This window comes from Paramormyrops kingsleyae, chromosome 6 (genome assembly GCF_048594095.1).
Source record: "Paramormyrops kingsleyae isolate MSU_618 chromosome 6, PKINGS_0.4, whole genome shotgun sequence".
Lineage (NCBI taxonomy): Eukaryota > Metazoa > Chordata > Actinopteri > Osteoglossiformes > Mormyridae > Paramormyrops > Paramormyrops kingsleyae.
Genome location: NC_132802.1, coordinates 11,764,000 through 11,790,087, shown reverse-complemented (window position 1 = coordinate 11,790,087; position 26,088 = coordinate 11,764,000). Strand labels below are relative to the sequence as shown.

Sequence of the window (26,088 nt, the reverse complement as noted above, 5' to 3'; positions counted from 1 at the left end):
AGAGTACCCCTCTAACCCCACCCTGTGGCCCCATCCCTGTATACGCTGCTGAGAGAAGATGATGGGTCTCACCTCTCTGGAGCGGGACACCACGTCTCGAACGCTACGCAGCATGACATCTTCCACCTGCACCAGCCATCTCTCCACTGCCCCCCGTGCTTCTGAGGTGGAGACGAGCTGAATGAGCCCCACACGCTCCCCTTCGCTGCTGTACATGCCCTGGATGTCCAGGTTCGGCAGGAAGTCCAGCTTGGCGATGCCCTCGAAGCACTTCTTCAAGTGTGGCTGCACACGAGTGGGGTCCTTGGTCTCTGACAAGATCTCCAGCATCTCATCATTCGATAGAAAGAAAAACCTGGGACAAAGAGAAATAATAGATAAAGATAGCACCCAAGACATCCGTGGCATTTAAAAGGATAGTTGGGTATTATTTGCATGTAGGGTAAAAGGTCTATTTTATGAAAAGGTTTGAGGTGATTCCTGCTGAAACCAGTATATAAATTACTCGGCTGCTGATTGGGTAATGTATCAGGTTGTCTCGATGAATTAGATGAATGCTTGAGTGTTAATGAAGTAATAACTGAATTATTAACTAGCAATGTAAGTTACATAGCAATATAGAATGATAATGGTAATGAAACCATCATTAAATTTAATTATTTTGTCCCTACCTAGGAAAAAAGAGTCGTTTCTTCTCAAGGTATGCATTAAGGCCCTTCATTATCTTATCCAGAAGACTGTTAGAATCTTGCAGTTTCTCCAGTAGACCCGGGAATGCGGTGGCTGATAAGATCTACATCCAATGTGAAAATACAGAGATGAAAAAATACCATGATGCCACAAGTTCTGAAGAATACAGCAGAATGAACATGTAGCGTTTACACTGATTGGTCTTCCAAACAATAAAAAGATATAATGAATGCATTGACCTGATAACATGTCAGAAGCTTAAAACATCCTTCCGTAATTTGAAGACAAACAACATTCAAAATTATATGACATAATAATATGAAAAATAGAAAATTCCTCCGATAATTACTCTTCAAATGTCCTGCAGTGTTTTTGCAAAACTAGAAGACAGGCAGCTTTTAATGAACATTAAAGTCATAGTTCTGATGTGCACAATACACTGCTGCAACCTAATACTTCCCTATAAGCATCATTTCCTATTCATAATATCTTTTTACCATGCCTCAATGATATTTAATAGCATTTTTCATAATTCCCTACAACACCTTCAGTCCTCAAATTAGGGTAAGCTAACTGAAGATAGGGTTAGGGTTAGAAAATGTATGGCTTTTTGGACATCCAGACCTGTTTTTATGATAGTTCAGTGCCCCTGTATAACGGGAAGCCACACCTTAGCTTGATTTATTAGCATATTTCATACTTTCCAACAGCCTGTTGTGTCACCCTAAGTCCCTAATTCAGGGTTAGCCATCTGAAGGTAGGTTTAGGGTTACAAAGGTTATGGTTTTTTCTGGCATCTGGAGGTGTTTTTATGATAATTCAGGGTCCTTATAAGATGGGAAACCACAATTCAGCTTGATTTAAGATAGCTACCGCAGACAGTACCCCTGTGACCACGCATTCAATGCAGGACTATTAGAATGTAAGATGGGATTCCCGAAAGACCTTGCTGTTCATCACAGTACCTTGGGGTCCTTCACACAGTGCCTCATAACATCCCTCCAGTGCTTATCCACAGTTTGAAACAAACGTCCTTCCTCAGGCATCTGCTGCATGATGTCTTCGGAGGAGAAGATTGGTTCCAGGTACAGCCATTGTGCCTGCACCTTCAGCCACTCATCGATGGTCTCCTGGATATGAATCAGTCGCTCCTCCCATGCCTGAACCAGAACAGCCACACTTGTAACAGAATGCATATGCAAACAATTCAGTTACTGCTGAAGCACAAATTATGAACAAATATAGTTGCTACTTGAGATAAAAGATGCATCACGATTCAATAATGAACAAACATGAGATCAGTATTTCACTTGTGTTATTCATTATTTGTTCCTTCAGTAGTTCACAAAGGTTTTCAGAATTAACAGATATAGTAAGAAATATAGTAACTGCTTGATAAAATGTCACGATTTATTAACGATTAATTAACATGAGATCAGTATGTAACTAAGACTTAGTTTGTGATTAATTAATACATAAGTAATAGTATAATGCTATATTATTTGTGCCCCGTCAAGTAAAGTGTTACTGTGTCATCTATACATTTTTAAAGATTTTAGATCCCCAAATCTCCTTTTATCAAACACCAGTTCTAAATAACAGCTGTTTTAGGTACCTACTGACAGTATTGGGTGAATTACTATGAAAAGCTGCCTTTGTTCAGAATATTTGCACTACTTTGTTGCTGCTGTTGTGAACCAGCACTCAAGTCTTTCACTCATCTAAGTGTCAAGTGATGTGACAAATAAAGTGATTTGATTTGAATTATAACACATGTACAGGTAATCATGCCTTAATCTCCTTCTCAAAGGGCTTAATGAATGGTGAGCCTCGCATAGTCTGAGTCTTGACAATCTGGTCATCCAGCGTGGTCTGTATCTCATCCACCGCCGTGAGGATGGACACACCAGACTCCCTGTATGGGTGGTGGTTGAATGAGACCGTGTCCCACACCTCCACCATGGTATGCATAGCTTTCTCCAGGGAATACTCCTATACAACATGGGGATAGAGGAGAACAACCAGGACTTCTGCTTGAGCCAACAATTTTGTTAAGCTTGATTATATGCAACCAAGCGTCTCAATTACGCTCAAAATTTACCATGGATTTAAATCTGTGTTAATAGTCATGTCTGTGACTAGAAAAAATACTGATTGTTGTATCAGAGAAAAGAGTTATTAGGAATAAAACATGATACTCATTAATATATCGATAAAAGCTACTTCAGACATCATTCAAAACATACACATGTATCCTCGGTTGTACTTTTCTACTAATCCTAAGGTCCTACAGGTATTAGCTTATGCTTGCTTTATCCTGAAACACCTGCCTGAGACTGCAAGGCGGCAACATGTGATGCTATGCTACGACCCACCACACAACTGCAACATAATGTCAACCCTGCAGTCTGGCATAACTTTTAATCTACTGTAATCTGACTAAACTGTTGTAGAAAACAGGGCAACAGTAACAGAGTTGCTATGAAAATTATGGCGTTTACAATGGCTTAATTCAATTGACAATTTTCAGCTTTGACCCTGTTTATTATTGACTGTGGCTATATTTGTGGCTCACTGAGTGACACCTGCAACAGTTTCCCCATAATGCATTTGCATGATTGATGTGTGATCATCATCCATATTTTTACCTTACTGGCAGCAGCGCTGATGGACTCAAATTTGTCCAAGAAGGATGTGAGGCTCAGCCTCAGCACCTTTCTTAGAGTGGTTCCAGAATCAGGTTTCAGATCAAAACCAGCAACTTCTGACATCTGCTCCCAATGCCGAGCCCTGATTCCTGGGTTGCAGAGGATGGATACTGTGGGAATATTCTCCTGTCAATAAAAAAAACCAACGGTGTCAGCACTTTGTTTTAGTGTAAACATAATATTAACAAGTATTAAAAAACCTTATTGAAGAGATATTGATATAATTGTTATACATATCTCACAAGCTTAGGGAAAAAAACAGAAATGTATTCCAAGTGCACCTTGAACTCCTTGATCTGCTCTATCACAGAAGAACACAGGAGGGTGATGGGCTGGTCCCGCTCGCTCTCATTAGCCTCTCCAGTCTGCGTTTTACCTCCAGCCACCTTCTCCCTTTCCTGCTCAGCTTTTTTGTACTTCTGCTGAAAGAACTTCAACATCTTGTAGATCTCCCGGAAGAAATCGTCCACTTCTGTCTCCATCGTCTCTCCATTCAAGTCTAAAAAGGACCCATCCATCCACCTGAACACACAGAAGATGAGGAAGGCTGAATGATGGCACATATTCTGATGCTGACCATTTACGTCGACATCAATTTCACAGTCCAGAATTAAACCTGAATATTGCTTAAGCAAACACAGATTATGGTTAATGCAATTCTTAGTCTAATGTCAATGGCACTTTCTGTAGCAACCAATACAATGCACTTTAATGATTCAGTGTGAGTCTAACATTATAGATCTATAAAAGTATTTGTGTTTAAGGTCCGCAAAAGAGTCACCAGGCAAAACATCTGCACCAACACACCTTTTCTCTGTCTTCTGCCACTTCAACACTAGACTAAAGAGCTTTTGGTAAGACTCAAGGCTCTCTTTAATGTTCTCCACCTCTGGATACACTGTCTGGTCCCACTTGTAGAGTGCTTCCTCTTTATTGATAAAGACGATGAATTCCTCTGCATCTTGGAGCCGTTTCTGCATGGTTCTCACATCATTCACGTACTGTGACATTAATGAAAAATTCAGGCCAACTGATTTCACACAGGAGCAAGATCCCACAAATGTACAACTTATGCAAATGATACATGACGGATTAACAAATTGTCTTTAAAAATGTGAAAAGAACAAGCATGACATTTTGGATAGCAAGGAAAAGATTTGCTACAAAATTAGCTGCATTCCATGTAATCATATACTTATTTATGTATGTACACACACACACACATTTCACTTATATTACATTGTTGACTAACATAAAATGAAGAGAAGGCACCCTGGGATATACCTGTTGCATCATGTCCAGCTCCGACCACTCGCTAATCTCCTCCATCCTGCGGCGAAACTTCTCCAGGTCCAGCATGAGCTTTTCCCTCCGACCCACCAACTCCTGCTCACCTTTTTTCTTAGCCTTTTCCATGACCTGCAAAGTACTTTGTATATTCATTCATTCACTGTGCAGTTGCCACTTTGCAATAACATGTAATTCAGGAACACTTTTGAATAAGGGTACAAATCATATACTTAAGTAATGCTTAACAAATGATGACTTAATGCATGAATTAATGCAAGGTATATCGTGAATTACTGTTACTCACCATGAACCAATGATGAGGTCACTGTGGCTTTGTCATTACTTAACACTTAATAGGTCATCAGTTAAAGAATGGTAATTCTTAGGTACTTCATGCATTAATTGATATTCCACCAAATTAGTTAAATATCATGTAATCATATACTTACTTACTTGAGTATATGACTTGTACCCTTATATACCTGTGTGACCTGTAATTATAAGCTGTTACTACGGAATTCCTTGCGATAATTTCCATGATATTCTTTGCACTGTTACTGTTTATTGTTTTTGATTATTTATTGTTACTGTGTATTAATGTCTAAATGTTTTACTGTCTAAATCTGGTTATTGAGCTACATCCATCCATCCATTTTCCAGGCCCATATATTCAACAAATAGCTATTTTTTGTGCATACAGTCATCATCATACAATACCTCATCACTGAGATCAAAAACTGGAATTATATTCTTTTGCCACATCAGTACTGTGGAGTTTAACGTGAGATCCTCGGTGTCAAATATGTAAATATCCAGTAGTGAGTTCAGTCGACGTTGTGTCTCCTGCAATAAGAAAATAACTGATTTTTAACCTTCACTGGTCAAAACTGAGGAAAATGTTTATTACTAGTCCATTATTCTTTGGTTTGCTCACAAGTATTTTGCTGTTAAGCTCTCCTATCCCTTTGGTCTTGGTGTGCTCAATATAAGCAACCAACTCAATCATGTCCTCAGTTGTCTCTGGAACCTTGAGAGCTTTTTCTTTGATAGTTTCAAATTCCTTGCAAATTCTGCAGATGGGAAAAAAACCTTTATGGAAAAATCCCTGTAAGCTGAGACCAGAGTCTGCCTGGACAAATCTACTTACTGCTGGCTCTCCTGACGATGAATCGCAACAAGTTTCTCCAGCAAGGCCTGTGCAAAGCCTCTTGCTTTCCGAGCCAGGCCCTGCTTCAGCTCTTCACAGTCCAGGTGGACCATGGCGAAATGGGCCACCACAGGTAAGCTGACAATCTCTCGTGACAGTAGTCGGAACTCTTCCACCAACTGAAACATACAAATACATTCTTTCTCTAATTTTACCCTTTTTATAATACATGTTTTAATTAAAATGGGTACATCTACTAACCTGAAGGTAATCCTCAAATGTATGGTTTACTTCCATGAATTTTTCCACTTTCATCTGAGCTGCCCCGTTGACCAACCAGTCATAGCTTTCCGCTATATAAAAAGAAGAAAATCAGCTTTAACTTGAATAGATTTTCATAAATATAGGTAAACAAATTGTAACATCAACAGGCTAGGATACTACTATGGCAATATAGGAATGGTTTAAGTTACATTCAACCACAAATGGTTTATCATAGTAATAATGAAAGGATGAAAGGGAGATTCACCATAATTCTGGAAGTGTTTATATGGTTCTTCTAGGTTCTTCTGCACAGCACTCCTCAGAGTCGTCTCAGCCCATGTCACAACATGATCTGCTAACCTACCATCAATAAGTGAAGTATGGTTGTCCGCCAGCCAAGACTGCACAGTTTGGACTTTCTACACACAGAGGAAATTGAGATTGTTGACATCATTATAATTTTGAAGCAAGTTGTTTAAAGTGGTATTCTGCCCATCATTAAGTTCACCAGCATTTCCTCACTTGCATGCTGCCAGTAATTCGGTTCATGATCTCCAACACGGTGTCCTCAAGGTCCTGAAAACTAGGGTAGAACTCCATCTTCTCATCATCAAATGTTAGATCCATGTGGAACAGTAGCAGTTGGTGAGACCTGGACGGATGGAAGAGGCTGACATATTCCTCTACGTTCCTTTGCAACAGGATCTTCAACTGTAAAAACCAAGGTAATATCTTTTAACATAGTATCAAATTATATTATATTCTGCCATTCACTGATCAACAAAAATCCTTATAGCTGATTAACACTCAACAGATATGGAACATTAAGACTCACTTTAACAACAATTGGAACAGCAGATCAAAACTTTGAATCAACTGTTAATTGCGGACCAATATAATGTGCAACCTGAATATTTTTGCTGAATAAAATCATGGCAATGTTTTAATTACATATAGCTACAGTAGTAAAGCTAAAAAATGTTTATAATGATTTGAGCAGTGAATGACCCTCACATGAATGACAAAGCGATATTAAGGAATGAATCATCTCACCTGATTGGAGATTAATGTAGTGGCAGCGTTGTAAAAAGAGTCCAACTTTTTAATTTTGATACCCTGCAGCTTGTCCTTACTTGTCAGTAAATGGATAACTTTTTGAAACCAGGTATTCATGATCTTCTCCTCAGTCCGCTCACACTCCAAAATGACCTTGTTCTTCAGGCTCTTGCAGTCCACCGGTCCCATGGACCTGCACACAATGCACAAGCAACACAAGCAACTCAAAACTCTCTTCATGTTTATATCTTATTTTGTCTCCTGCCTTTACCAACCATGTCATTTTGACAAAGGTTGACAAAAATTCTTATTGTCAATAAATCTTTCATACAAAAAAATGGCAAAATTTGGTTGACTACCTTCCTGTAAGACATATCCTTGGCACGTCCTTGAATCCAAACTACTTGAATCTCCATACTAAACTGCTACCTATGACAAATTAGTTATCTAAAAACAGATTTTTCTCATGATTACTATATTCTAATTTAATCTTGTGCTCAGTAGCAGCAATAGTCCTAAAATCAAAATTCTTATTTTACCTGCAGTCAGAAAGATCCACCAAGAGCAGCTGAGAAAATGTCTTGTAGCAAGTATCTAAGATTGTCCTCATGACTGGGTGGAGGATGTGCAAGTTTGCTTTAATCTCCTTGCGATGCTTCACAAAGCTATCATGCCAAGGTGTGGAAAAATCTAGAAACCTGTAAAATATAATAAGCAAAAATATGAAGATACAAAAAAAAATTGCATTTTGCCTATGTTGAACCTCATGTACTGCACAGAATGTATAGGATGGACTGTGCAGTTTGATGCTCAGCTTTTTGGTTATCGGCGAATACTGACTGTGTCGACTTTTCCTTCTCAGAAGGTACGTCTGTCTCTGTGCTCTCTTGTTTCTGGAGGACTGTGTTCACTGGAAGGGGCATACAGAATCACAGCCATGTCAGAAGCAATCTTACTAAAATGACATAAATTCCATTCAAATTAATAAATGCAACTTTTCATGCTCCAATATGACTTGTGCCCAGTGTTAGAATTAAGGGGGATCTGTTTAAAAATATGCAGCTGTGGGACCTCCTTAAAAGACCCAGTGTCAACACCAGTGGACTACTTTTAATATCGCTAAGACCCCCCCCCCCCCCCAGGGGACCTCCCAAGATGTTCGACAGAATTCAAACACTGGTTTGTGCCCATACATTAGCATCATACTATAGAAACAATGGATGCTCCTGAACACTATAACTGACCATCTTGACAGCAAAACAGAAGTGTAATATACAGTAAGACAGAGTGGTTCACGGGCTACTGGAGGCAGACCTGTGTGTTTGACCATGCAGGTCAGATAGTCTTCACTGACTTCCTTGCACAGCTCATCTAAAAGCTGCACGCTCTGGGGACTCTGCCGTAGTTGTGGTGGCACGCGGGTCAGCATGGCGTCCAGCCACTGCTGCTGAATGGGCAGGTTGGGCCTGCTCTCCACACAGCGCTTCAGAAACAGGAAGTTCATCTACAGAGCAAATCAGAAGCGCATAAGGGTTTGAGAAATAATAATATCAACTTACCCAAATCAACCAGGCCTTGATTTACTAATCCATACAGTATAATGAATCTTGCTGTGTAAAAGCAATACACATTTCTTTTCATTTTTATTGTAACATCATCTCAAAAATCTTAATAAGCTAAGAAAAGAAAACAGTGATTGGCTGCATACTCACTCTTCGCTTCCTGTTTTCACTGCACATCTAAAATATAATTTAAAAAAAAATCTGTGATGTTTTTATTGGCATACCGTGCAAAAGCATTTAGAAATGATCATGACCCAGTCCAGACTGTTACCAGTTAATTAACTGACTTACAGTACTAGGTAGTTCTGGCTCTGGTGTTGACAGAAGAGGGAGCTTTGAGCCTTGTGATTGCTGATAAGCTTGAATTGCATTGGACACCCTACAGGAGAAACAAACCACATGTGAAAAGTGTAACAACTGAAGTATTGCAGCCCATTGCAGATAAAATTGGCCACCTCTGATAAAAATCTATATGTAAAACTTTGCATAGACCTATATGTATATTTGGATAGGATTACAGTACATTACAATACAGCTGCAAGCATAATTATCTACGATTTAACAGTTGCCTATTATCGTGAGTGGAAGTTAGTCCTGTAGACTAATGAGGTAAAATTTTAAATCGTAATATTTATAATTAAACTAGCGCCATAGCATGCCATTTCAACATAATAACCTAAAACGTACTTCAGAACTGTGGAAGAACTATCAGTCAGGTGAGGAAAGTGAATATCTCAAACTAATGGCCTGTCCTGGCACAAGACCACAGATGGACCAGACAGACGAGTCAGAGCAAAGCAACCCAGAAGCTCCCTGCATCTCAGGGAATTGCTGCAGACAAGCTGATAAGGCGTGTCGGGTGATTTCCTGCCAAAATCTGTTACAGCAAATACCTCATGTATGTGATGATATTTTCAAGGCACATGGTGGCTATTTTGAGGACTCCAAAATTTACAGTTTTCAATATTTTTATATATTATATGCCTTTCCTATTTACATAATACCTAGTTTCTAGGTTGTAGACTGGTGCTGTATATAGTATATGCAGTGCTCACAGGAAGTCTTGGGATGCTTGCTTAATTCAGTAAAAAATATAGCATATTTATTGGTTGTATAAAAAAATCATCACTTAATTTGTTTACAAAAATATATATCACATTATTAAAAACCGGTAGTTTATTATTATTAATAATATAATAATTATTATTATTGTTCTAAAAGAGCTGTTCTGGGTTTAAAAAGTTCATTGGAAAGTTCACCGTTAGGTGTTTTTTATTTAGTAACGCCTTTGCAGTATCATAAAACAATCATTTATGTTTAGCATCGATTTGGGAGCCAATGACTACAACTGTAATTAATAGCAAAATGGAAAGAAAACTGAATGATGACACTTGAAAATGTTTGTGCAGGTGATATGTGCAGATATTAAGCATTGTTTGTCAATGAACTTCTGTTATATGAAACCAATAAATTTGCAACATTTTTACAGAATTAAGCAGGCGTTCCAAGACTTTCTGTTAGCACTGTATAGCTGATCTCTGTAACGTAATTAATATTGCAGTTGTATGGACGTTATGCTGACATCTTTTAATGTCATGAAAACTGCACCGTATCCTACATTATTCTGCGTATCTGTTGCTGCTGCTGTCTGCTACGCCTGTGCTTCATTAGGGTTCTTTGGACATCGCTCATATAGTCCATCCCAGCATCGCCGCCAAGGGATTCCGGAGGCGCTGCGGCCGCAGCTGTGACGCTTTGGATGGGGGGCAGGACGTTGTATCTCCGCTGTCCCTCCCTGATAAGAGGCTTCTGGTCCACTGTGTAGGTAGGCATCTTGAATTCCAATAAAAATAAAACGTTTTATTATATTTGGGTATTTAAGCAACGTTTGAGTGGTGAGCTGTAACATCTATATATGATTCAAACTTTTCTTTCGCGTTCTTTCTATGTTCGGCAATGTCCTATCAACTATCTGCGTCGGCTATACTGGAATGAAAGTAGATTCCATGAAACGCCTGTCATACTTTCTGTATCCTACAGAGAATAAAATGCCTCAATTAAATATTACATTAGCTAGTTTAGGGTTAGGAAGCTAGGAAGCAGAAGTGACAAAATGTAGGATAAACTAGCAGGCTCGAAACGACGCATGTTCAGTTAAGATGAAGCGGTTTCGAAGAAACGCAACAAGGTTATAAATATACAGTTTCTAAGTAAATAATTTCTAGGCACTTACTTCGAGTATGCCGTCTGATTTTATTTACTACTGCCTTTCCTGTGCATTGCCAAGGCTGGATGGCTTCACCCGGTGAAAATCAACAGTCGTGTTGCTATAACAACGACAAACAATGTTAAACCGGGGCATAGTTACAATCGCCGGCTTTTGGTTGTTCTGAAAATCGTATCCCCCCCGTGCATATTTATGTAAATGCGCTTGTTAACGTAGCTGTCAGTATTAACATAATACTGACATAATATATTATACACAATAGCTTCATTGGCTTGTTTTGTGAACAGCACGAATCTATAACTATGTGAGCATGTTAATGCGTGATAAGGTACAATCGATCCCAAATCCGAAAATATAATCCCTTTAAAAATACCACAGCTTTCTTGCTGTACACAACCACTAGACTGTAAAAATGTTTTTGAAGGCCCCAAATGTAAGGGAAAAAAATTCTTGAAATTGGGGGACAAGTTAATTGCAATTTTTATTTAGTTCTATTTACCTTTTTATACGGCATTGTCATCTGTCTCTCTCCTCAAAAGGGACATATTTAACCACATTCACATTGAGCATCATTCCAGGAGTAATCCCAATAGAATGCTTTTACAGCAAAATTATGTAATCAAAAAAAATCATCAAGGACCTAAGTGAAGCAGCAGTTTCAATAAAGAAGAAAAAAAGCATGCTTTGTTTAGTATCTGTTCTTTTCACTGCTTGAATTTGCACAAACCAATGTTTTTATCACACACCTTGCATTTACGCCTCTCTTTTGTGTATTGTATGTATATCTTGTATTTATTATGTCCCAACTGTTAGTTGTCTGTTGTCATGGCGTCTCCAACAGTAGCAAGCTGTGCCAACTGAAATTTCCACTGGCCTTGGTTGTTTGCCAATAAAAATTCTAAAATACAGATTTTGATTTAAGATATGGACAAAAACTCACTGAAAACATTGACAAATTACATAAATGCTAATACTCCCACCTCAATCTCTCAAAATGTATCCAAAATGTTACGATACGTAAACCAACTTTGAGAGGGATACTTCTTTATGTTTAGCATTCACGTATTGATGTCGAACTCTTACTTTGTGATTAAAAAGGTCACCTAAAATTATTCTTTTTGCATATATCAAATATGAAATATACAGTCTTAAGATGGATGGATCTAAAATGTTAAATATTGATAAAAAAAAAAGTAAATACTGAAATTCTGAAAAAAGACCAGCATTAGCATTTTTCCCATAGAAATGAATGAGCGGTTCCCACAGAGATATGGTTACAGGTCTTTGTGTGTGTGTGTGTGTGTGTGTGTGTGTGTGAGCATGTTGTTCATGTGAACGGGTTTCTCCAGGCAGTTTGCCTTCTTTGGTGAATGAGTAAGTGTGGTACCCCTATGTCTTAGCTAAAAATGGCCCATTGTGGCCTTTTCAAATCTGGCCTCCAAATCATCCCCTGAATCTATTTGGTGAATTCTCTCCTGCCCCTTCACCACCTAAGCTACTGTGTGGTGAGTGTACTGGTGCAGAATGGCTGCTGTTGCATCATCCAGGTGGGGGCTGCACAGTGGTGGTGGTTGAAGTGGCACCCCATTGGTTCTGTAAAGCACTTTGGGTGTCTTGAAAAGCTCTATATCAATGTAACATTCATTCATCCATCCATTCATTCATCCATTCATTCGTACCTCCTTTAATAAAATAAGCTAAAATTAAGTTTTATGTGAAACCTAGCATACAACACAGAGCTTACTCAATGTACTTTTTTAATGTGAGAATAAATCAAAATGGAAAATTGGAAATAAATATGAAAATGATTATTGAAATTTTCAGATAAGATTCCGCAAGACCATGTCCCATGTGGCCAGAAACACCCAATATTTATGCCCTGACCAAACATGGACAAGTGCTTGGATGATGCAACCTTTGCTCTGTTTAGGTTTTTTTCTGAAAGGAAATCATACTGTCTGTTGACTTATATTGTGTTTGTCTTTCCCTGTCGTCTCACCACCCAAACATTTGATCTAAGCATTTGCCTCGATAAACTGATTCTTCTCAGTATGTTTGCTGGATGTTTTAGAGCAGATCAAAAACTAAAGCAATGAAATTTAAAAGGTAAGAAAATGCAACTGAGGAGTAGTGGTGAGTGGAAAAAAAAATCTCTTGGTTTCTTGGTTTCTTCTTGTGAAAATATATCAACACATGACTAGAGACTAATTAGGGGAAAGATGAGAAGGAACAAAGACAAGAGCAAGCAAGGCTGTCCCAGGGTAAGTAACTGTATTCTGCCACAGATCAAAAAAAAAAACCCAATGTCTTTTATGAATATTAGTCACCACCTTGGCATCTCTATAACTAATGCCTTATAAAAACTTAAAAATAAGTCATCGAAATGTTTGGGCTACCATTTTAATCTTCACATATAAAAAAAATAAGAAAATCAAACCTTTGCTAGTGTTATCAAAAGTGTTAAGAAATTTACTTGCTTGTGTGAACAATTGTTTCGAAGCACCTTGACGACTCTAAGCTCAATGACCTCAGAAGGACCTTACAGAACTCATAATTCTTTTATAAGTTTAAGACATGGGCTGGTGGTTAGCGTGGTCACCTCACACCTCTGGAGACCAGGATTCGAGTCTCTGCCCCGGTTCTGTGTCATTGTGGGGTTTTGGTATACTCCAGTTACCCCCCACAGTCCAAAAACATGCTCAGGTGAGCTGGAGTTGGCAAATTGTCCATAGGTGTGAAGGGTTGTGATGGGTTGGTGCCTGATACTGGGTTATTCCCAGCCTTGTGCTTGTTGTTACTGGAATAGGCTTTGGATCCCTACAACCCTGCATAGGACTAGCAGGTATAGATAATGTATAGAAAATGAATGAATGAGAATGATGACATTACAGGATGCTTAAAGTGAATGTAACTTACATACAAAAAGCAGGGCAACATTCATAGAAAAAGTTCTTGTATAAGAATGGAGCTGGTTTCAAAACATCAAACTGCCGCCTCCACACAGTTTGAATGCCAAAGGCTGTTATTTTGTCAAACCGTTTGCCTTCATGTGCATACAGATTTCCATCATTGTGTGTCATGTAAAATTTGCATGACAAATTCCTAATAAATCCACAACTCTCAAAGTTGCTCTCAAAGTTGTTTTATTTCAATATCGCCAGCATTAACTAGATATCCGAGAGATCTTTGTTTACAACCATTGTAAATTCCCTTAGCAGTTAAAATATCAAGCTAAAATACCTTTACTGTATTTAGGTTTTTTTGTTTTGATTTTTTTTTTCTGAAACTAAATCATTCGGTCTGTTGACTTATACTCTGTATTCATATTTTCCTCCCATCTCAGCACCCAAGCACTTCATTTATTTCATTTTAGTTAAAATCTCTGCAGCAAGTGGCATTGACTTTAAGGATGAATTGTGTTAAATAAAAAAGTAGCCTTTGTTAAACCAAAGAGTTAGGCATTCATCCATCTTTTATAGTGCCAAATCAATGGCCCTTTATATATATGTTCTGCTTAAAAGATATCATAGTTTAATTAGGAGGAGGTAATTGCCAATGCAGAAAGTATGATATAGGGAAGAAACAAGTAATTTTTAAAGCCTAGAATGTATGCAAAGGCACCGCTATCACTGAATCTGAATTAATTTTGCATGTATTTTCAGTCTGAATCAAGGCAAATGGTGAATTTTTAAATTTTGAAATTATTTGTTTGTGAGCCTTCTGAAATGTGGAGGAAGGCTATTTAATACTGGGCAACTCTCTTTTTTATAACCTATCAAATTTGCCAATACATATATTACCTATTCATGCCATCTCATGTATAATCAGTTAGCAATGTGTCTGCCGTCCTTGGAGCCACAAATATTTGTCTGTATATGAATAAATAAGCAGCACTATTGTCCTTCTTAAATTGCATTAGCCTGTTCTAGACTTTTCCTCAAGAAAAAAGCCAGTATGCAAAACCACACAAGGAAATATCTTGCTGACCTCATACATATGTTTCTTTTAACAAGGCAGCCACAGATCAAACACGGGCTGCACAAGAACTGCATCCGTTCAGATTTGCCACCAGATGAACTGAACGGCAATTTTTCATGCATGACTGTTCAATCCGCTTCACCACCAGTGTAATCTGCTTGCTGCTGGTGTTATTACTGCTATGGGATTCGTTCACACTCTTTGTGTTTATGCTTAACCCATATGCCTCTGTTCGATATACAGATAGTCCCTCAAACCATTGTGAATAGAATGTCAAAAGACACGCTTTTGATTATCTTGTTCATAACATATTTTTGTGATCTTGGAGCCGTCCAGGGGGGAAAAAATGCTTCACACTAATATAAATATCTGGAGAAAAGCACATCTGAGGCATCATTTATATAGATAGCATTTACAAGTTTTTTAATAACTAAACTGACAAAGTGTAATAATATGTATTTCATATATTGTGAGGGCTGATGTTCTGAACAATGTTCAGACATGCAGTTGTATGTTGTATGAGTCATCGCTACATTTATACAGCTACATATGTTTTTATGTCTATATACTGTACTACCTTATATACCTAAAATATGTGGGTGTCTGAAACATCCACCCCTGAAATATGTGAATATATACATGAAATTTTCGATATAATCAAGAGTACTGCTCAGGTCAGTGTTAAAGGCCAAAAACAAATAATTCCTTTGCTATGTCTTTTTCTACATAGGTATTTAGCTCCATTAAACATTAGCTAAGGGGCTTTTCTCAAGATAACAGGCATTTCTCTTGTGAATGGATTTCAATTATTGAGGCAACAGAGTATGGAACTGGGTCATGTTATCGGGGTTTCTGTTCTCTGACTTTGAATGGCTAACGCCTTCATTGTGCTGACCTTGAATATTGCTGATGTTTATCTGCGTGTTTAGTGGGTTGCTTTGGATAAAAGTAGGCTCCTGGGAGAAGGGATAAAACCGGGCGAGCGTCTGTAAGCTGTGCCAGCAGCTATGGTTCCATGTGTGTGTATGTGCGTGTGTGTTTGTGCGTGTGCGAGAGCAAGGAGAGGAGAGAGAGCGAGGGGGAACAGAGATAGAGAGAGAGAGAGAGAGAGAGAGAGTGGGTGTGACCATGACACACGATTATCTTCCTTCTTTGTGTCTATTGGCTGCAGTTTCTGCCAGTCATTAAGCTCAGGTTTAGGCTGTTTTATCAAACCACATTACAAAGCAGACTTCTTCCCCGGCGAGCTGCTCTGACTGCTCCCATGGCCAAGCACAAGTCGTTTCTGCTTTTCACACTGTTCTCCATCTTCCTGCTGCAGCTGTCACTGCCTGATGATCAAGTGCCCGGCGTCTTGGGGATGAGGTAAGCCTGGCGATCGCAACTCTGAGTGTGGGACTGTGGGGCAGGGGATGCCGTGCAGACAATGTGCTGTGTGACTCCATCGCTGTGGCTCAGACGTCGGGAGGCAAGCAGGATGCAAAAAAAAAAAAGAAAAAAAAAGTCTTGCTGAAAAGGCATTTTTTAGTTGGAAAAGGCTCACATGTGGCCGCGTTAGGAATCTCGCGTCGCGGTCGCGCCTTTCACGTTGCCGACGGCTGCGAGCTCTTGCCTCCTCTGAGTTTTCGCGTAACTGTGATGAATTGGAATGAGGCTTCATCAGAGACTCTCGGGGGGTGGTGGGGGGGGGGGGGGGGGGAGAAGGTCCACCCACTGTGGTGAGTGGGAATCAGTTTACAGGGCACATTAATGTATGAGGAGGCAAGGCTGGGAAAAATAGGCAGGTGCTGAACAATATCAGAGGTTTTCCTGGTCGTCCCCACAGTGGTTGTGCTGCTGGGTAGCCTGGAAGCACAGCATGGAAGTATAAAAGCTGCATGTTATTCATTCTAAAGGGTAAAGTCAAGCTAAAACCTAGCAACACAGAAGTGTTACTTTTCACTTGCTTGAAGAGGATGCAATATTATTGTTTAATGGCACTTAGATTTTGGGGCCCGTCGATTACCTACAGGATATGCATTTATTTTTTTATTCTGTGATAATTGTATGATGATTTGCATATCCCTGCATATTCTGACTGTAAGAATATGATTCTGGAATTTTGGCATTTTTTTTTAAACATCCTAGATGAATAGTGTTAATGATCCACCATGTTATCAATATTTTTAATAGAATACAATGAATAAAATGTTCAGTAGTGGTTACACAGTTACCATTTCATGACCAAATGATGGAAAGTTTAATTTTCTTGGCAAGGTATTTTCCTGGCGCGGACATTTTTATACAGAAGGTTACAGGGCTCCAGAAGAATGGCTAAATTTTGTCACGTTGAAGATTTTACAGGTTAGTGAACCTGAGAAGTCAGCTTGTTATATCACCCCTGAAATAGGCTTTTCCACCCACAATGTCGGTTGCTGTCTCTGGCACTGTGAGCTATGCGTATCCAGACACCAGGAAGCACTTTTCCATTTATATAATTCAGTATCAAACCATGAGGTATAATGCACTATTTATTGTTCACTTTAATTGTGAATTTCTTTACTGTATTTATTTTGTTGCTCTTTGTCAGTCACTGTATTCAGTTGAGCACAACCATACAACTTGACAGTTGCTTTGTGCATTCTCTTAATGCAGAGATCAAAGCAATTTGAAAATGTATTTTTTTCTATTCATTTTTGCAGCTCACTTAAAAAATATAGTAGCAACATTTGATTTTCTTCAGAAACAATTCACAAGGCAGCACAAGATGGCAGATTGCTATTCCACCAGCAACCAATAGTTGGAGATATAAAGCTGCAAAATATTGTACATATCCTGAGAGGAAAAAAGTAATCTACCAAAAATGCTTTTAAATGTCTGCCTTTGAATAGCTTTTGTTGTCAAATAGGTGAATACTGAAACTTTCTGACATCTGCTTGACATATTGGTCAGGGCTTGATATTACTGCCTGAAAGCCTGAGAAAATAAAAATACATTAAAAATGAAGAGAAAAAAATGTGCTGCTCCTAAGAAAATCAGCTACATCAAAAATGGTTCCCTGAAAAGTATGTTATATTATTGATACATGTATGCTTTTCAACAATGACATGATAGACAGTCATTAACTAGTGTTTTTGGTTATGGACATCAAAGCACATGGCTTTCTTTGCAAGAGACTTACCCAGAGAACTAAACTGGATTAGGACAGCGTGATTTTTAAAACCATTGTACCACCATCTACTAATAATGGACTGTTGTCTACAACACCATAAGTCACAACAACTTGCCAACAATCACACTTATACCCCAACTTCTTACATTGCCATTTTTGGAACAAACCACACACCAACAGTCCGTCTGTTAGTTCCCTGTCAGTATTGGCAAGATGTTCAGCTATATGGGGCCCAGATTTCATCAGCACAAGACAGTTTGGCAGATTCAGTGTAGGGTATTTGCTTTTGAAGGAGGACTGTGTGGAACAGTAATGTGTGGAGCTGTAGGTTGATCATAGTTTGATCACATTGTGCCTGATATCATTTTATACTGTTTATATATGTAGGATAGCTGTCCCACTGTCTGAGAACATGCATTTTTTTCATAGCATTCATAGCTTGGGGTATTACCTGCATTGACATTTATTAACTTTACAAAATATGGTTAGAACCAACTCTGAACTATTTATAAATGTTGTCGCTATTATTATCATTATTATTATTATTGTTGTTGTTCTTCTTCTTATTCTTGTGGTTGTTTGTTGTTGTTGCTGTTGTTATCTTGAATAAAATGAAAAGGGAAACAGAAAAACAGGGAGCTAAAACAGTTTGTCGAATGGCATAGTGACAACATATTTTTTATATGCAATGCAGATTTTGTACTACTAATAATTTTAATACTATGCAGACCCAAAGAATCAGAGCAGCTAAATTCTACTTATCTTCGTATTTAAAAATAGTTATCTTCACATATAAAAGCATTTTAGTGATGCACATTGTTTTCATTAGATTTAGATGATGAGAAGAGCAATATACAGTTTGTGCTTTATATAATATAAGTGTTATATACTGTCATTTTGTGTTAGCAGTTTTGCAATGGTGATATACAGACAGTAACAAGGCACTCCAAAATCTGCAGGTAGATTTTCAGATTCTGTGTAGCACCTAATAGGAGGTGAGTCACAGTGGTGGTCTGCAGATGGCTGTAGTTATAAAGCTGCTGCCAAAACCAGTGGAGCTTCCACATCCAGCACTAACCAATAACAGCGCCACAGTGTGGAGGCTGACCTCTGGTTGGTGACCTTAGTGAGCTAGCCGTATGACAGATATGCCGGCTATCGTTCATGGAGTTCTACCTACTATGCTGGGGATTCATTGATAGTGAAGTCACACTCATTCCTGTTGTAGTAGGCAATAGGTCTCCCAAGGGTGTCGTCAGGTTGCCTTCCTGCGTGACGACATCATACGTGTTCAGAAATTAGCAGGGCTGGGCATGTGGCAGTAGCGCAGGGTAAATGGAGCTATTCATCACAGACGTGACAGCGCTACTCAAAACAGTAGCTGTGGATTCCCTAAAGAAATCAGATATACATCATAAACAGATGGATCTGAAAGAGCTGTTATCGGTTACCAATCATTCTTCTTTGGATGTGGTCAGTGTTGCCACTTGAATACGATGTATCATCTCTGAGTAAAACTTAGAAAAGGGACGTGGAGGCCTTTGGTTTCTCTTGCTGTCAGTCCTGTTTGATGAGGCCTTGCCAGGACATAGATAGCCCACGGGTAGCATCTAACCTCTGTCTTCTCAGAGCAGCAGTGCAAATTGTCAGGTACCTTCGGCCTTGTTTCCGTGCCCCGGGGAGATGCCTGGAACCGTGCAGCAAGCTTTTCCTGACTCTGAATTTCTGGGCTTTAGCTCTTTCGTATTTTCACGCCACTGCTGGTTAGCTATTTTAATGGCGCCTCTGTTCGATGACCTGTTTGTTGTCATAAAACATTTAACACAAACTGCTGTGTGAAGCAGTTTAATAGCCACATTAATGATAATGTCCTTTCATCTATGTGTGGGCCTGTCCTGTCAATAAACTCATAGTAATGCATTTAATGTGAGCAGATCTGAGTCACAATGTATCATTTTTATTCTGTGTGAAAAAGATGTTATCATTTCTTAATAGTATGTTGGAAAACTCTTAGTGACCTTGTTATTTTAGCCAGACTGGTATCGCAGATATAATATCATGACCAATTGTAATACATCCTGAATTTTTCTGGTCTGGTTTTTTGTTACTGGTGCTGCGCTATTTTATTGCTCGTTGTATTTTTAATTTATGCAAAATCTAGCTTGTGGCTTTTTCAGCCTCTGACTCATTTTGTAATCATTACTAGCTTATTATTTCTTTTTCAATTTTGCAGCTCTGAAGTCACTCCGTATCAGGGAGTCAGGATTGGGGCAGGTAATTACACTTCTTACTTGTAAGCAACATCATACTTGATAAAGATATTATGATAGCTACGTCCTAGTAAACCACTAAACCAAATGTGTATTCACAAATTACATTGGTTGTTATTGCTATTTGTTGTGTTGCTGATCTTGTGTTATGTATGAGCTGAATCTAAGATGAGTTTCTGTCACTTTATAACAGACAATAAAGTTTTATTGAATCTTCGTATATTTTTCCATAATAGTTAGTATGATGATCCATTGTGTCTCAACAGATGCAGTGAGCCTTCACAGTCACAGCAGCTCTCCCGAGGAGAGTTACTTACCCACGCCAGAAACACCAATAAGAGGGGTCCTGCGGGTATGGGGTTTGTGAATTACTTAATGCACACACATATGAGATATATGATGTTTTTATCAAAATCTGACATGTAAATCAATGCATGGTTCTCATACTAAAACCTTGCTGTGTGGTACTTTACAGAAGGATGATTTCCAAAATCACTTGCACATCTAAAATCATCCTCGTACATCCATTCTGTCTATCTTGCTTGTGGGCTCGATATTATATGAATCCCGCCTCTGCTCTGCCTGTGTGGGAACACGAGTTTCCTCCCACAGCCCAAAGACACGAGGTTAGGCATCTCTGCATTGCAACATCATATTTGAAGGCGGTTTTCCTATATGTGACCTGACATGGACCAGCATCCTGTCCAAGGTGCACCCAGTGTTGCCTGGGACAGGCTCTAGGCCTCCCCATGACCTTGACCAGGAAAAATGGTCGGAAGATGGATGGATGTATGCTCTTTGTATAAATGCTTTAGGAATATTTTTGCTATTAATTATCGTGTTTATGTATCAATGCACCAGCTGCAATGAAGCAAATATTATGCTGCGTGATCAGGTTATGAAAGAGCGTGACAGCTCTGTTCCCCCCCCCCAGAATGATTTATTCTAAGATTGCCCTTAGGCACACCAAAATCTCCCCTTACTTTAATTCCCCATCGGTCAAAATATATAATCCTTTAATAATCTCTTGTTGCTAGAAGCTTATCAGTGAGGAGGAATAATTTGCGAATTCAGGGTCGTTCCTCATGATGTGTTGTCTTTGTGAATGGATACCTATCCTGCCCCGATAAGGGGAATGGAAAGTGGCAGCGCATTAGTGGCTGTGCTAATGGTGTTATCTCTCTCTCTCTGGGCTCCAGCCTTATGGATGGCATCACGCTGCCCCACATCGATACAAAAGAAGGCTGCTCCAGTCCGCTAACTCCACCCCCTACTCCCTTCTTAATGTGGCTCACAACGGCAAGATATGCATTCTGTTCAGAGCTAAGAAACTGGCAATCAGGTACAAGAACCACACCATCGTGGACCTCACGGAGAGAGCATTCGGCCCCGGGGCCCTGGTGGACACCAGGGGCTCCGTATGCAGCAAGGACAAAGCCACGTATGTCTACCCACCATCCTCCTGTATTTTTAAAAAATTTCCCTCTCCTTCCCAATTTGGATGCTGCCAATCTGATGACAACACTTCTCTGATTACCTCGATGGCCATTTCCACACGCAGGGCTGACCCATCCTTTGTCAGGGCCTTAAACGAAACGTGACTATCTTAGTTGTCATTTGTCATCTTCCTCCCAATTCTGACAGGCTGATCAGATGGAGGGCGCCCCCTGGTGGCTGCTGGGCCCCAAGCAGCCGTTTAGTTCCCTTATGCCTTAGGCCAGCCCTGCATACATCCCAGAAAACACTGAGCAAGGCTGGCACACATGCTGTCAGTCTTCTTATTTTATCACACTGTTAGCATCACATCATAGTGCGAGAACCTGCAGGCTCCTGCCAGACCCTAGTAGAAGATCAGTAATCTGAAATACTTTTCCTAACTTAATCTCCTATCACCTACCTAATTACAGTGCGGTGTCAGTAAGGTCTTCCATCTCAAGGTCATGTGTCCTTATATATTTCTAGTGCTTGTGTACAGAGCATGAAGTGGTACATTGACCCATATAGGCTGATATTGCTACATTGTTAAAATTTCTCATCTATATATTTTCTAACAGGCTGTCACTGCGGTTTGGCGATGTAGAGGATCTCAGAGGACTAGTCATCAGGTATGGGCCTGTCACACGCCATTTTGGTTGGATTTCCTTTGGAGTGTTTTTGTATTAAGAGCTACATTGTGGCCATATTTGCATCATTGATTGTTTTAAATTGAAAAGCCTTTTCAGAGGATGGCAATAGTATAGTTTTAATTACAATGTTATTAAAATTGCCTCAGGAAACCCATGAACTGTCCTCCTACTCAGGCATTACAGATTTCTACCTGGCTACACATCTTACTTGCTTTCTTGTTTGTTTTCTGTGTTTCTCTTGCGTTGCACCGTATGCCCACATGGTTGCACGCACACTCTGTGTGAAGCCATAACTGTCAGAAGTACCACGGTTTTTATTTTGAGCAGCACCAAATGTAAAAAGGCTGCTCCTAGGTAAATAAAGTCAACTTTAGTACCAAACTTTGACCAGAAACTTGCTAGGCAGGTCCAGACAGGGCAGCTAACAGTCCATCTCTTCCTTTTTCCATTCTCTTTGACAACTTCTTTAAAAAAAGCATCTCTCTGTGTCTCTCCCCCCCCCCCCCCCACTGGACAGACTCCAGATGTCCAACACGTTCTATGAGTCAGCTGGTCAGAACTGGTTTACACTGGACAGCGTTCACATCCACTATAATTGGACCCACGAAGCCATCTTCAACGCCACCGAGGTGTACGCCCCGGCCACCTACTCCTACCACTGCCAGCACGTCAGCAGTCTGCAGAAGTACGACACCCTGCTGGTCCCCAGCTCGCACAGCGACAGCGCAGCCAACTGGCACATCACTTTCACAGATTTCCAGGTAGGAGGCCGGCGATCGCCGCAGCCGTCCCATACGCTGCACACGCATCGCCATTTCTTACTGGCTCTCCTGTTGTTTGTGTCTCATCTGATCATTTTCTGGAGCTGTTTATGAATTCTGACATATATCAGGAGAATCCGTGTTTGTTGTTTCTCTGTTTACAATTTGGTCTTAAGTATGCATAGTTCATTCATTCAGGAGGGGTACCACTGATCTGTGATATCAAGGAGTAACTGACATTTCTTTGGCTATTTCCTCAGGCTCTTAAATCATATATCCTGTTAAACTTCACAGAAAGCCATTCAAAGCTACCTAAAACCTAAAAAATCCTCTTAGCTAAACCATGACTAAGCCTGGTCTAACTCCTACAAACCTAGCTCAATGTCTGGCTCTTAATCCTTTCGCAGACTATCAAATCATCAGCAATCTTTTTGAAACAAACCCCATAAAACCCGTATCTGCTGCTGATTTTTCTTCTTCCTCTTTAACGTCCCTCTACCTACTTGCAGATCCAGGCATTTAACGTGCAGTCGGGTCGTTTCGCCTCAGCCAGCGACTGCGCTACCTTCTTCACGCCGGCCATCCTTATGGGTCTGGTGACTTCCATGATCTTGTTGCTAGTACTGGCCTACGCCGTGCACATGGTGGTGCACCTCAAGCACATCGACCGTTGCGAGGAGAACAAGGCCACCGTCTACTTCCCCCGTAGCACCGAGGCAGAATGCACAGACAAGAACAACCCGTGACAGGAAGCGGAGAAGCCATTTGCCCCCGCCCCCCCCCAACACAGGGGCATATCGGACAGTCTGGTGGACCAAAGAGACTCAATCTGTTGGGCTGTTTTGCCCTTTCCCACCTCCTCAAACCAAACTCCTGGAAATGATTCTGCTACCATCCACTCTGGCTGTTGCACCTTCAAGTACGAAGAAAGACGAAAGGAACTAAGCTCCAAGGGTCAGACTATCCAGCTGCTCTGGGATCATGATTGGCCAAACGGAGTTATTTCTTTTTTGGTGCAACAGCCAGTAGATCTGGAGACGAGCTGGGCCGCGGGACGCCGGCGTGCCGGTGACACAGCGGCGTGCCGGAAACCCTGGTGGAGCGGTGCAGTCAGGCACAACACATCGCTGCTGGGAAGGGTGAAGGAGAGAGTCGCAAATTAAATTTATCACACAAACATGGACCTGCAGTACTGGGGCTATCTGCCGAGGGGAGACTTTGCACAGCGATCCAATGAATGCGGATAGTGACCACCCGTAAGAATTTCATTTTGACCTTCGTAGTTAAAAAATTTCCATCTGTCTTTGATTTTCATCAGGATGTGTGATATCCTCAATCTGCTGGAGTGTTATGACGTTTTGTGGAAATAATGCTGTAAGTCGGACTGTTTTTCTCTGAACTTTTGTTATGTTTGGCTGGTCCATCAATGGATTCTGACTAAGGTACTCATTACATCAAAATGTTTTATCTGATCTGACCATTATCAAATAACAATGGTATTACAATAAGTGGTATTACAATAATGGATGGATGGATGGATGTATGGATGGATTACAATAAGCCCAAAAGACTGTCAACTCTACCGTTATCTGTATTTTGTTTTGGAGTTGACTGAAAACTATTTTTTGTATGAATAATTAGATCCATATTGAAGTCTGTCATTTAATTTCCTGGTTCAAGGTACAATGGTAACGGCAGTGTTAACATCACATAGCATTCAAACATGACGCATGCAAGTGGCTAGAAACCACCTTCTTCAAACAGCAGAAGCTCGTTTGGTAACGTTGTGTGAGTTGTGTGCAATGTGTACAATAGTCATAAAAGTACCAAACAAACAGACATTTTTTAAACAATCAACTGGTGTAACTGGAACAATAAATAATGGACAATAATGAAATGAATGTTTGTCTGTGGAACATTTTGTTGAGATTTCAGAAACAATATTGTAATGAATAACAAGTAAAAATGTGCATCATTTGGTGTTGTTTAGACTTGTTACAGTGATTTTTCCAGAATTCCTTTGTTCGTGGCTCTAGTAGTGGAACAGAAGTGAGTAGGATGAGTGATGAATTGGCTGTAGTACTTTGACTACGCTCCTCAGGGACCTGTCAGGTTGCAGGTTGCAAGATTTTCTGGATGAGAGATGTCCTGCTCCTTCAAAGGTGTGTAGAGGGAATGCTCTGCTCCAGTCAAATTAGATCAATGTGTGAATTTGACTGTTGCTCCAATTCATCAGTAATATTTAAGCAATCGGGATACAGAGAAAAAGATTTTACTGTTATGTGTCAAACTCTACAGTATGTGTACATGGTGTATTGTTGTGAAGTAGCAAGCTGAGAGTAGTGGTTAAACCTCCTATCCAAAGCATCCAAACGGCACCAATATTTGCTATATGATATGTCCTGGTCTGGAGTATATATCAGCGTTGCTGATATCTACTCCAGATTGCGTCCAAATGTTTACATTGTTTTCGCAAATATATCCCAGCAATACTATGTGAATTATATCTATGTTTTAATTTAGTGGCTATGTGCAATTTGCATATATGAAAACATTGAAATATATGCTAATGTGACATTTTGAAACAACAATGCTTGTCTGTTCCTAGGACTTTATTATCCATATATCTGTTTTCTATAACCACTTATCCAGTAGCCGGCTGCCCTAACCCTCTTTCCTATCCCAATAAGCACAGGATACTAGTCTTGGTGAGAAGTCAGGCCATATAGGACTTTATTATTTACAGTGAAGTATAGTTCTTTTATTCTGTCATGTACAATAGCAACCTGCTGTGAATAAAAACATGCCTATTACCTATCACAAACCTCATAAAAAGGTTTGGCGTGCTTTTCATTGGA

The 26,088-nt window shown here is 39.8% G+C and overlaps 2 protein-coding genes across 4 annotated transcripts in view; one reads left to right on the top strand and one right to left on the bottom strand.

Annotated features, from left to right (window-relative positions):
- Positions 1 to 8,659, bottom strand: part of dnah12 (dynein, axonemal, heavy chain 12) — a 42,239-nt gene extending 33,580 nt beyond the window's left edge. The window contains exons 1-18 of the mRNA XM_072713655.1: positions 8,470 to 8,659; positions 7,996 to 8,065; positions 7,695 to 7,853; positions 7,153 to 7,348; positions 6,622 to 6,810; positions 6,365 to 6,518; positions 6,097 to 6,188; positions 5,836 to 6,014; positions 5,623 to 5,758; positions 5,406 to 5,531; positions 4,683 to 4,817; positions 4,206 to 4,399; positions 3,680 to 3,920; positions 3,339 to 3,524; positions 2,482 to 2,682; positions 1,656 to 1,850; positions 672 to 793; positions 73 to 355 (exon numbers count right to left, since the gene is read on the bottom strand). Coding sequence (XP_072569756.1) covers positions 73 to 355; positions 672 to 793; positions 1,656 to 1,850; positions 2,482 to 2,682; positions 3,339 to 3,524; positions 3,680 to 3,920; positions 4,206 to 4,399; positions 4,683 to 4,817; positions 5,406 to 5,531; positions 5,623 to 5,758; positions 5,836 to 6,014; positions 6,097 to 6,188; positions 6,365 to 6,518; positions 6,622 to 6,810; positions 7,153 to 7,348; positions 7,695 to 7,853; positions 7,996 to 8,065; positions 8,470 to 8,659 — 3,048 coding nt within the window. The remainder of the gene's footprint in view (positions 1 to 72; positions 356 to 671; positions 794 to 1,655; positions 1,851 to 2,481; positions 2,683 to 3,338; positions 3,525 to 3,679; positions 3,921 to 4,205; positions 4,400 to 4,682; positions 4,818 to 5,405; positions 5,532 to 5,622; positions 5,759 to 5,835; positions 6,015 to 6,096; positions 6,189 to 6,364; positions 6,519 to 6,621; positions 6,811 to 7,152; positions 7,349 to 7,694; positions 7,854 to 7,995; positions 8,066 to 8,469) is intronic.
- Positions 8,660 to 10,452: 1,793 nt separating this feature from the next.
- Positions 10,453 to 25,131, top strand: LOC111855686 (V-type proton ATPase subunit S1-like protein). 3 transcript variants are annotated; one of them, XM_023834918.2, is made up of 8 exons: positions 10,453 to 10,542; positions 16,244 to 16,287; positions 20,307 to 20,347; positions 20,610 to 20,695; positions 21,543 to 21,784; positions 22,398 to 22,448; positions 22,987 to 23,230; positions 23,740 to 25,131. In XM_023834918.2, exons 2-8 carry the CDS (start codon positions 16,283 to 16,285, stop codon positions 23,974 to 23,976), a joined length of 906 nt encoding a protein of 301 aa, XP_023690686.1. In that variant the 5' UTR covers positions 10,453 to 10,542; positions 16,244 to 16,282; the 3' UTR covers positions 23,977 to 25,131. The 3 variants fall into 3 exon arrangements, with proteins under 3 accessions (XP_023690686.1, XP_072569755.1, XP_023690685.1); XM_072713654.1 differs by lacking the exon at positions 10,453 to 10,542 and adding an exon at positions 13,151 to 13,205; XM_023834917.2 differs by lacking the exon at positions 10,453 to 10,542 and having other exon boundaries at positions 16,027 to 16,287.
- Positions 25,132 to 26,088: the final 957 nt, after the last annotated feature.

Excerpts from the sequence above, each read along its gene's own strand:
- LOC111855686 (XM_023834917.2), top strand. The coding sequence starts at position 16,187 with ATGGCCAAGCACAAGTCGTTTCTGCTTTTCACACTGTTCTCCATCTTC. Across the intron at positions 16,288-20,306 it reads CCCGGCGTCTTGGGGATGAG|CTCTGAAGTCACTCCGTATC; the intron begins GTAAGCCTGGCG and ends TCAATTTTGCAG. Across the intron at positions 20,696-21,542 it reads CAATAAGAGGGGTCCTGCGG|CCTTATGGATGGCATCACGC; the intron begins GTATGGGGTTTG and ends TCTGGGCTCCAG.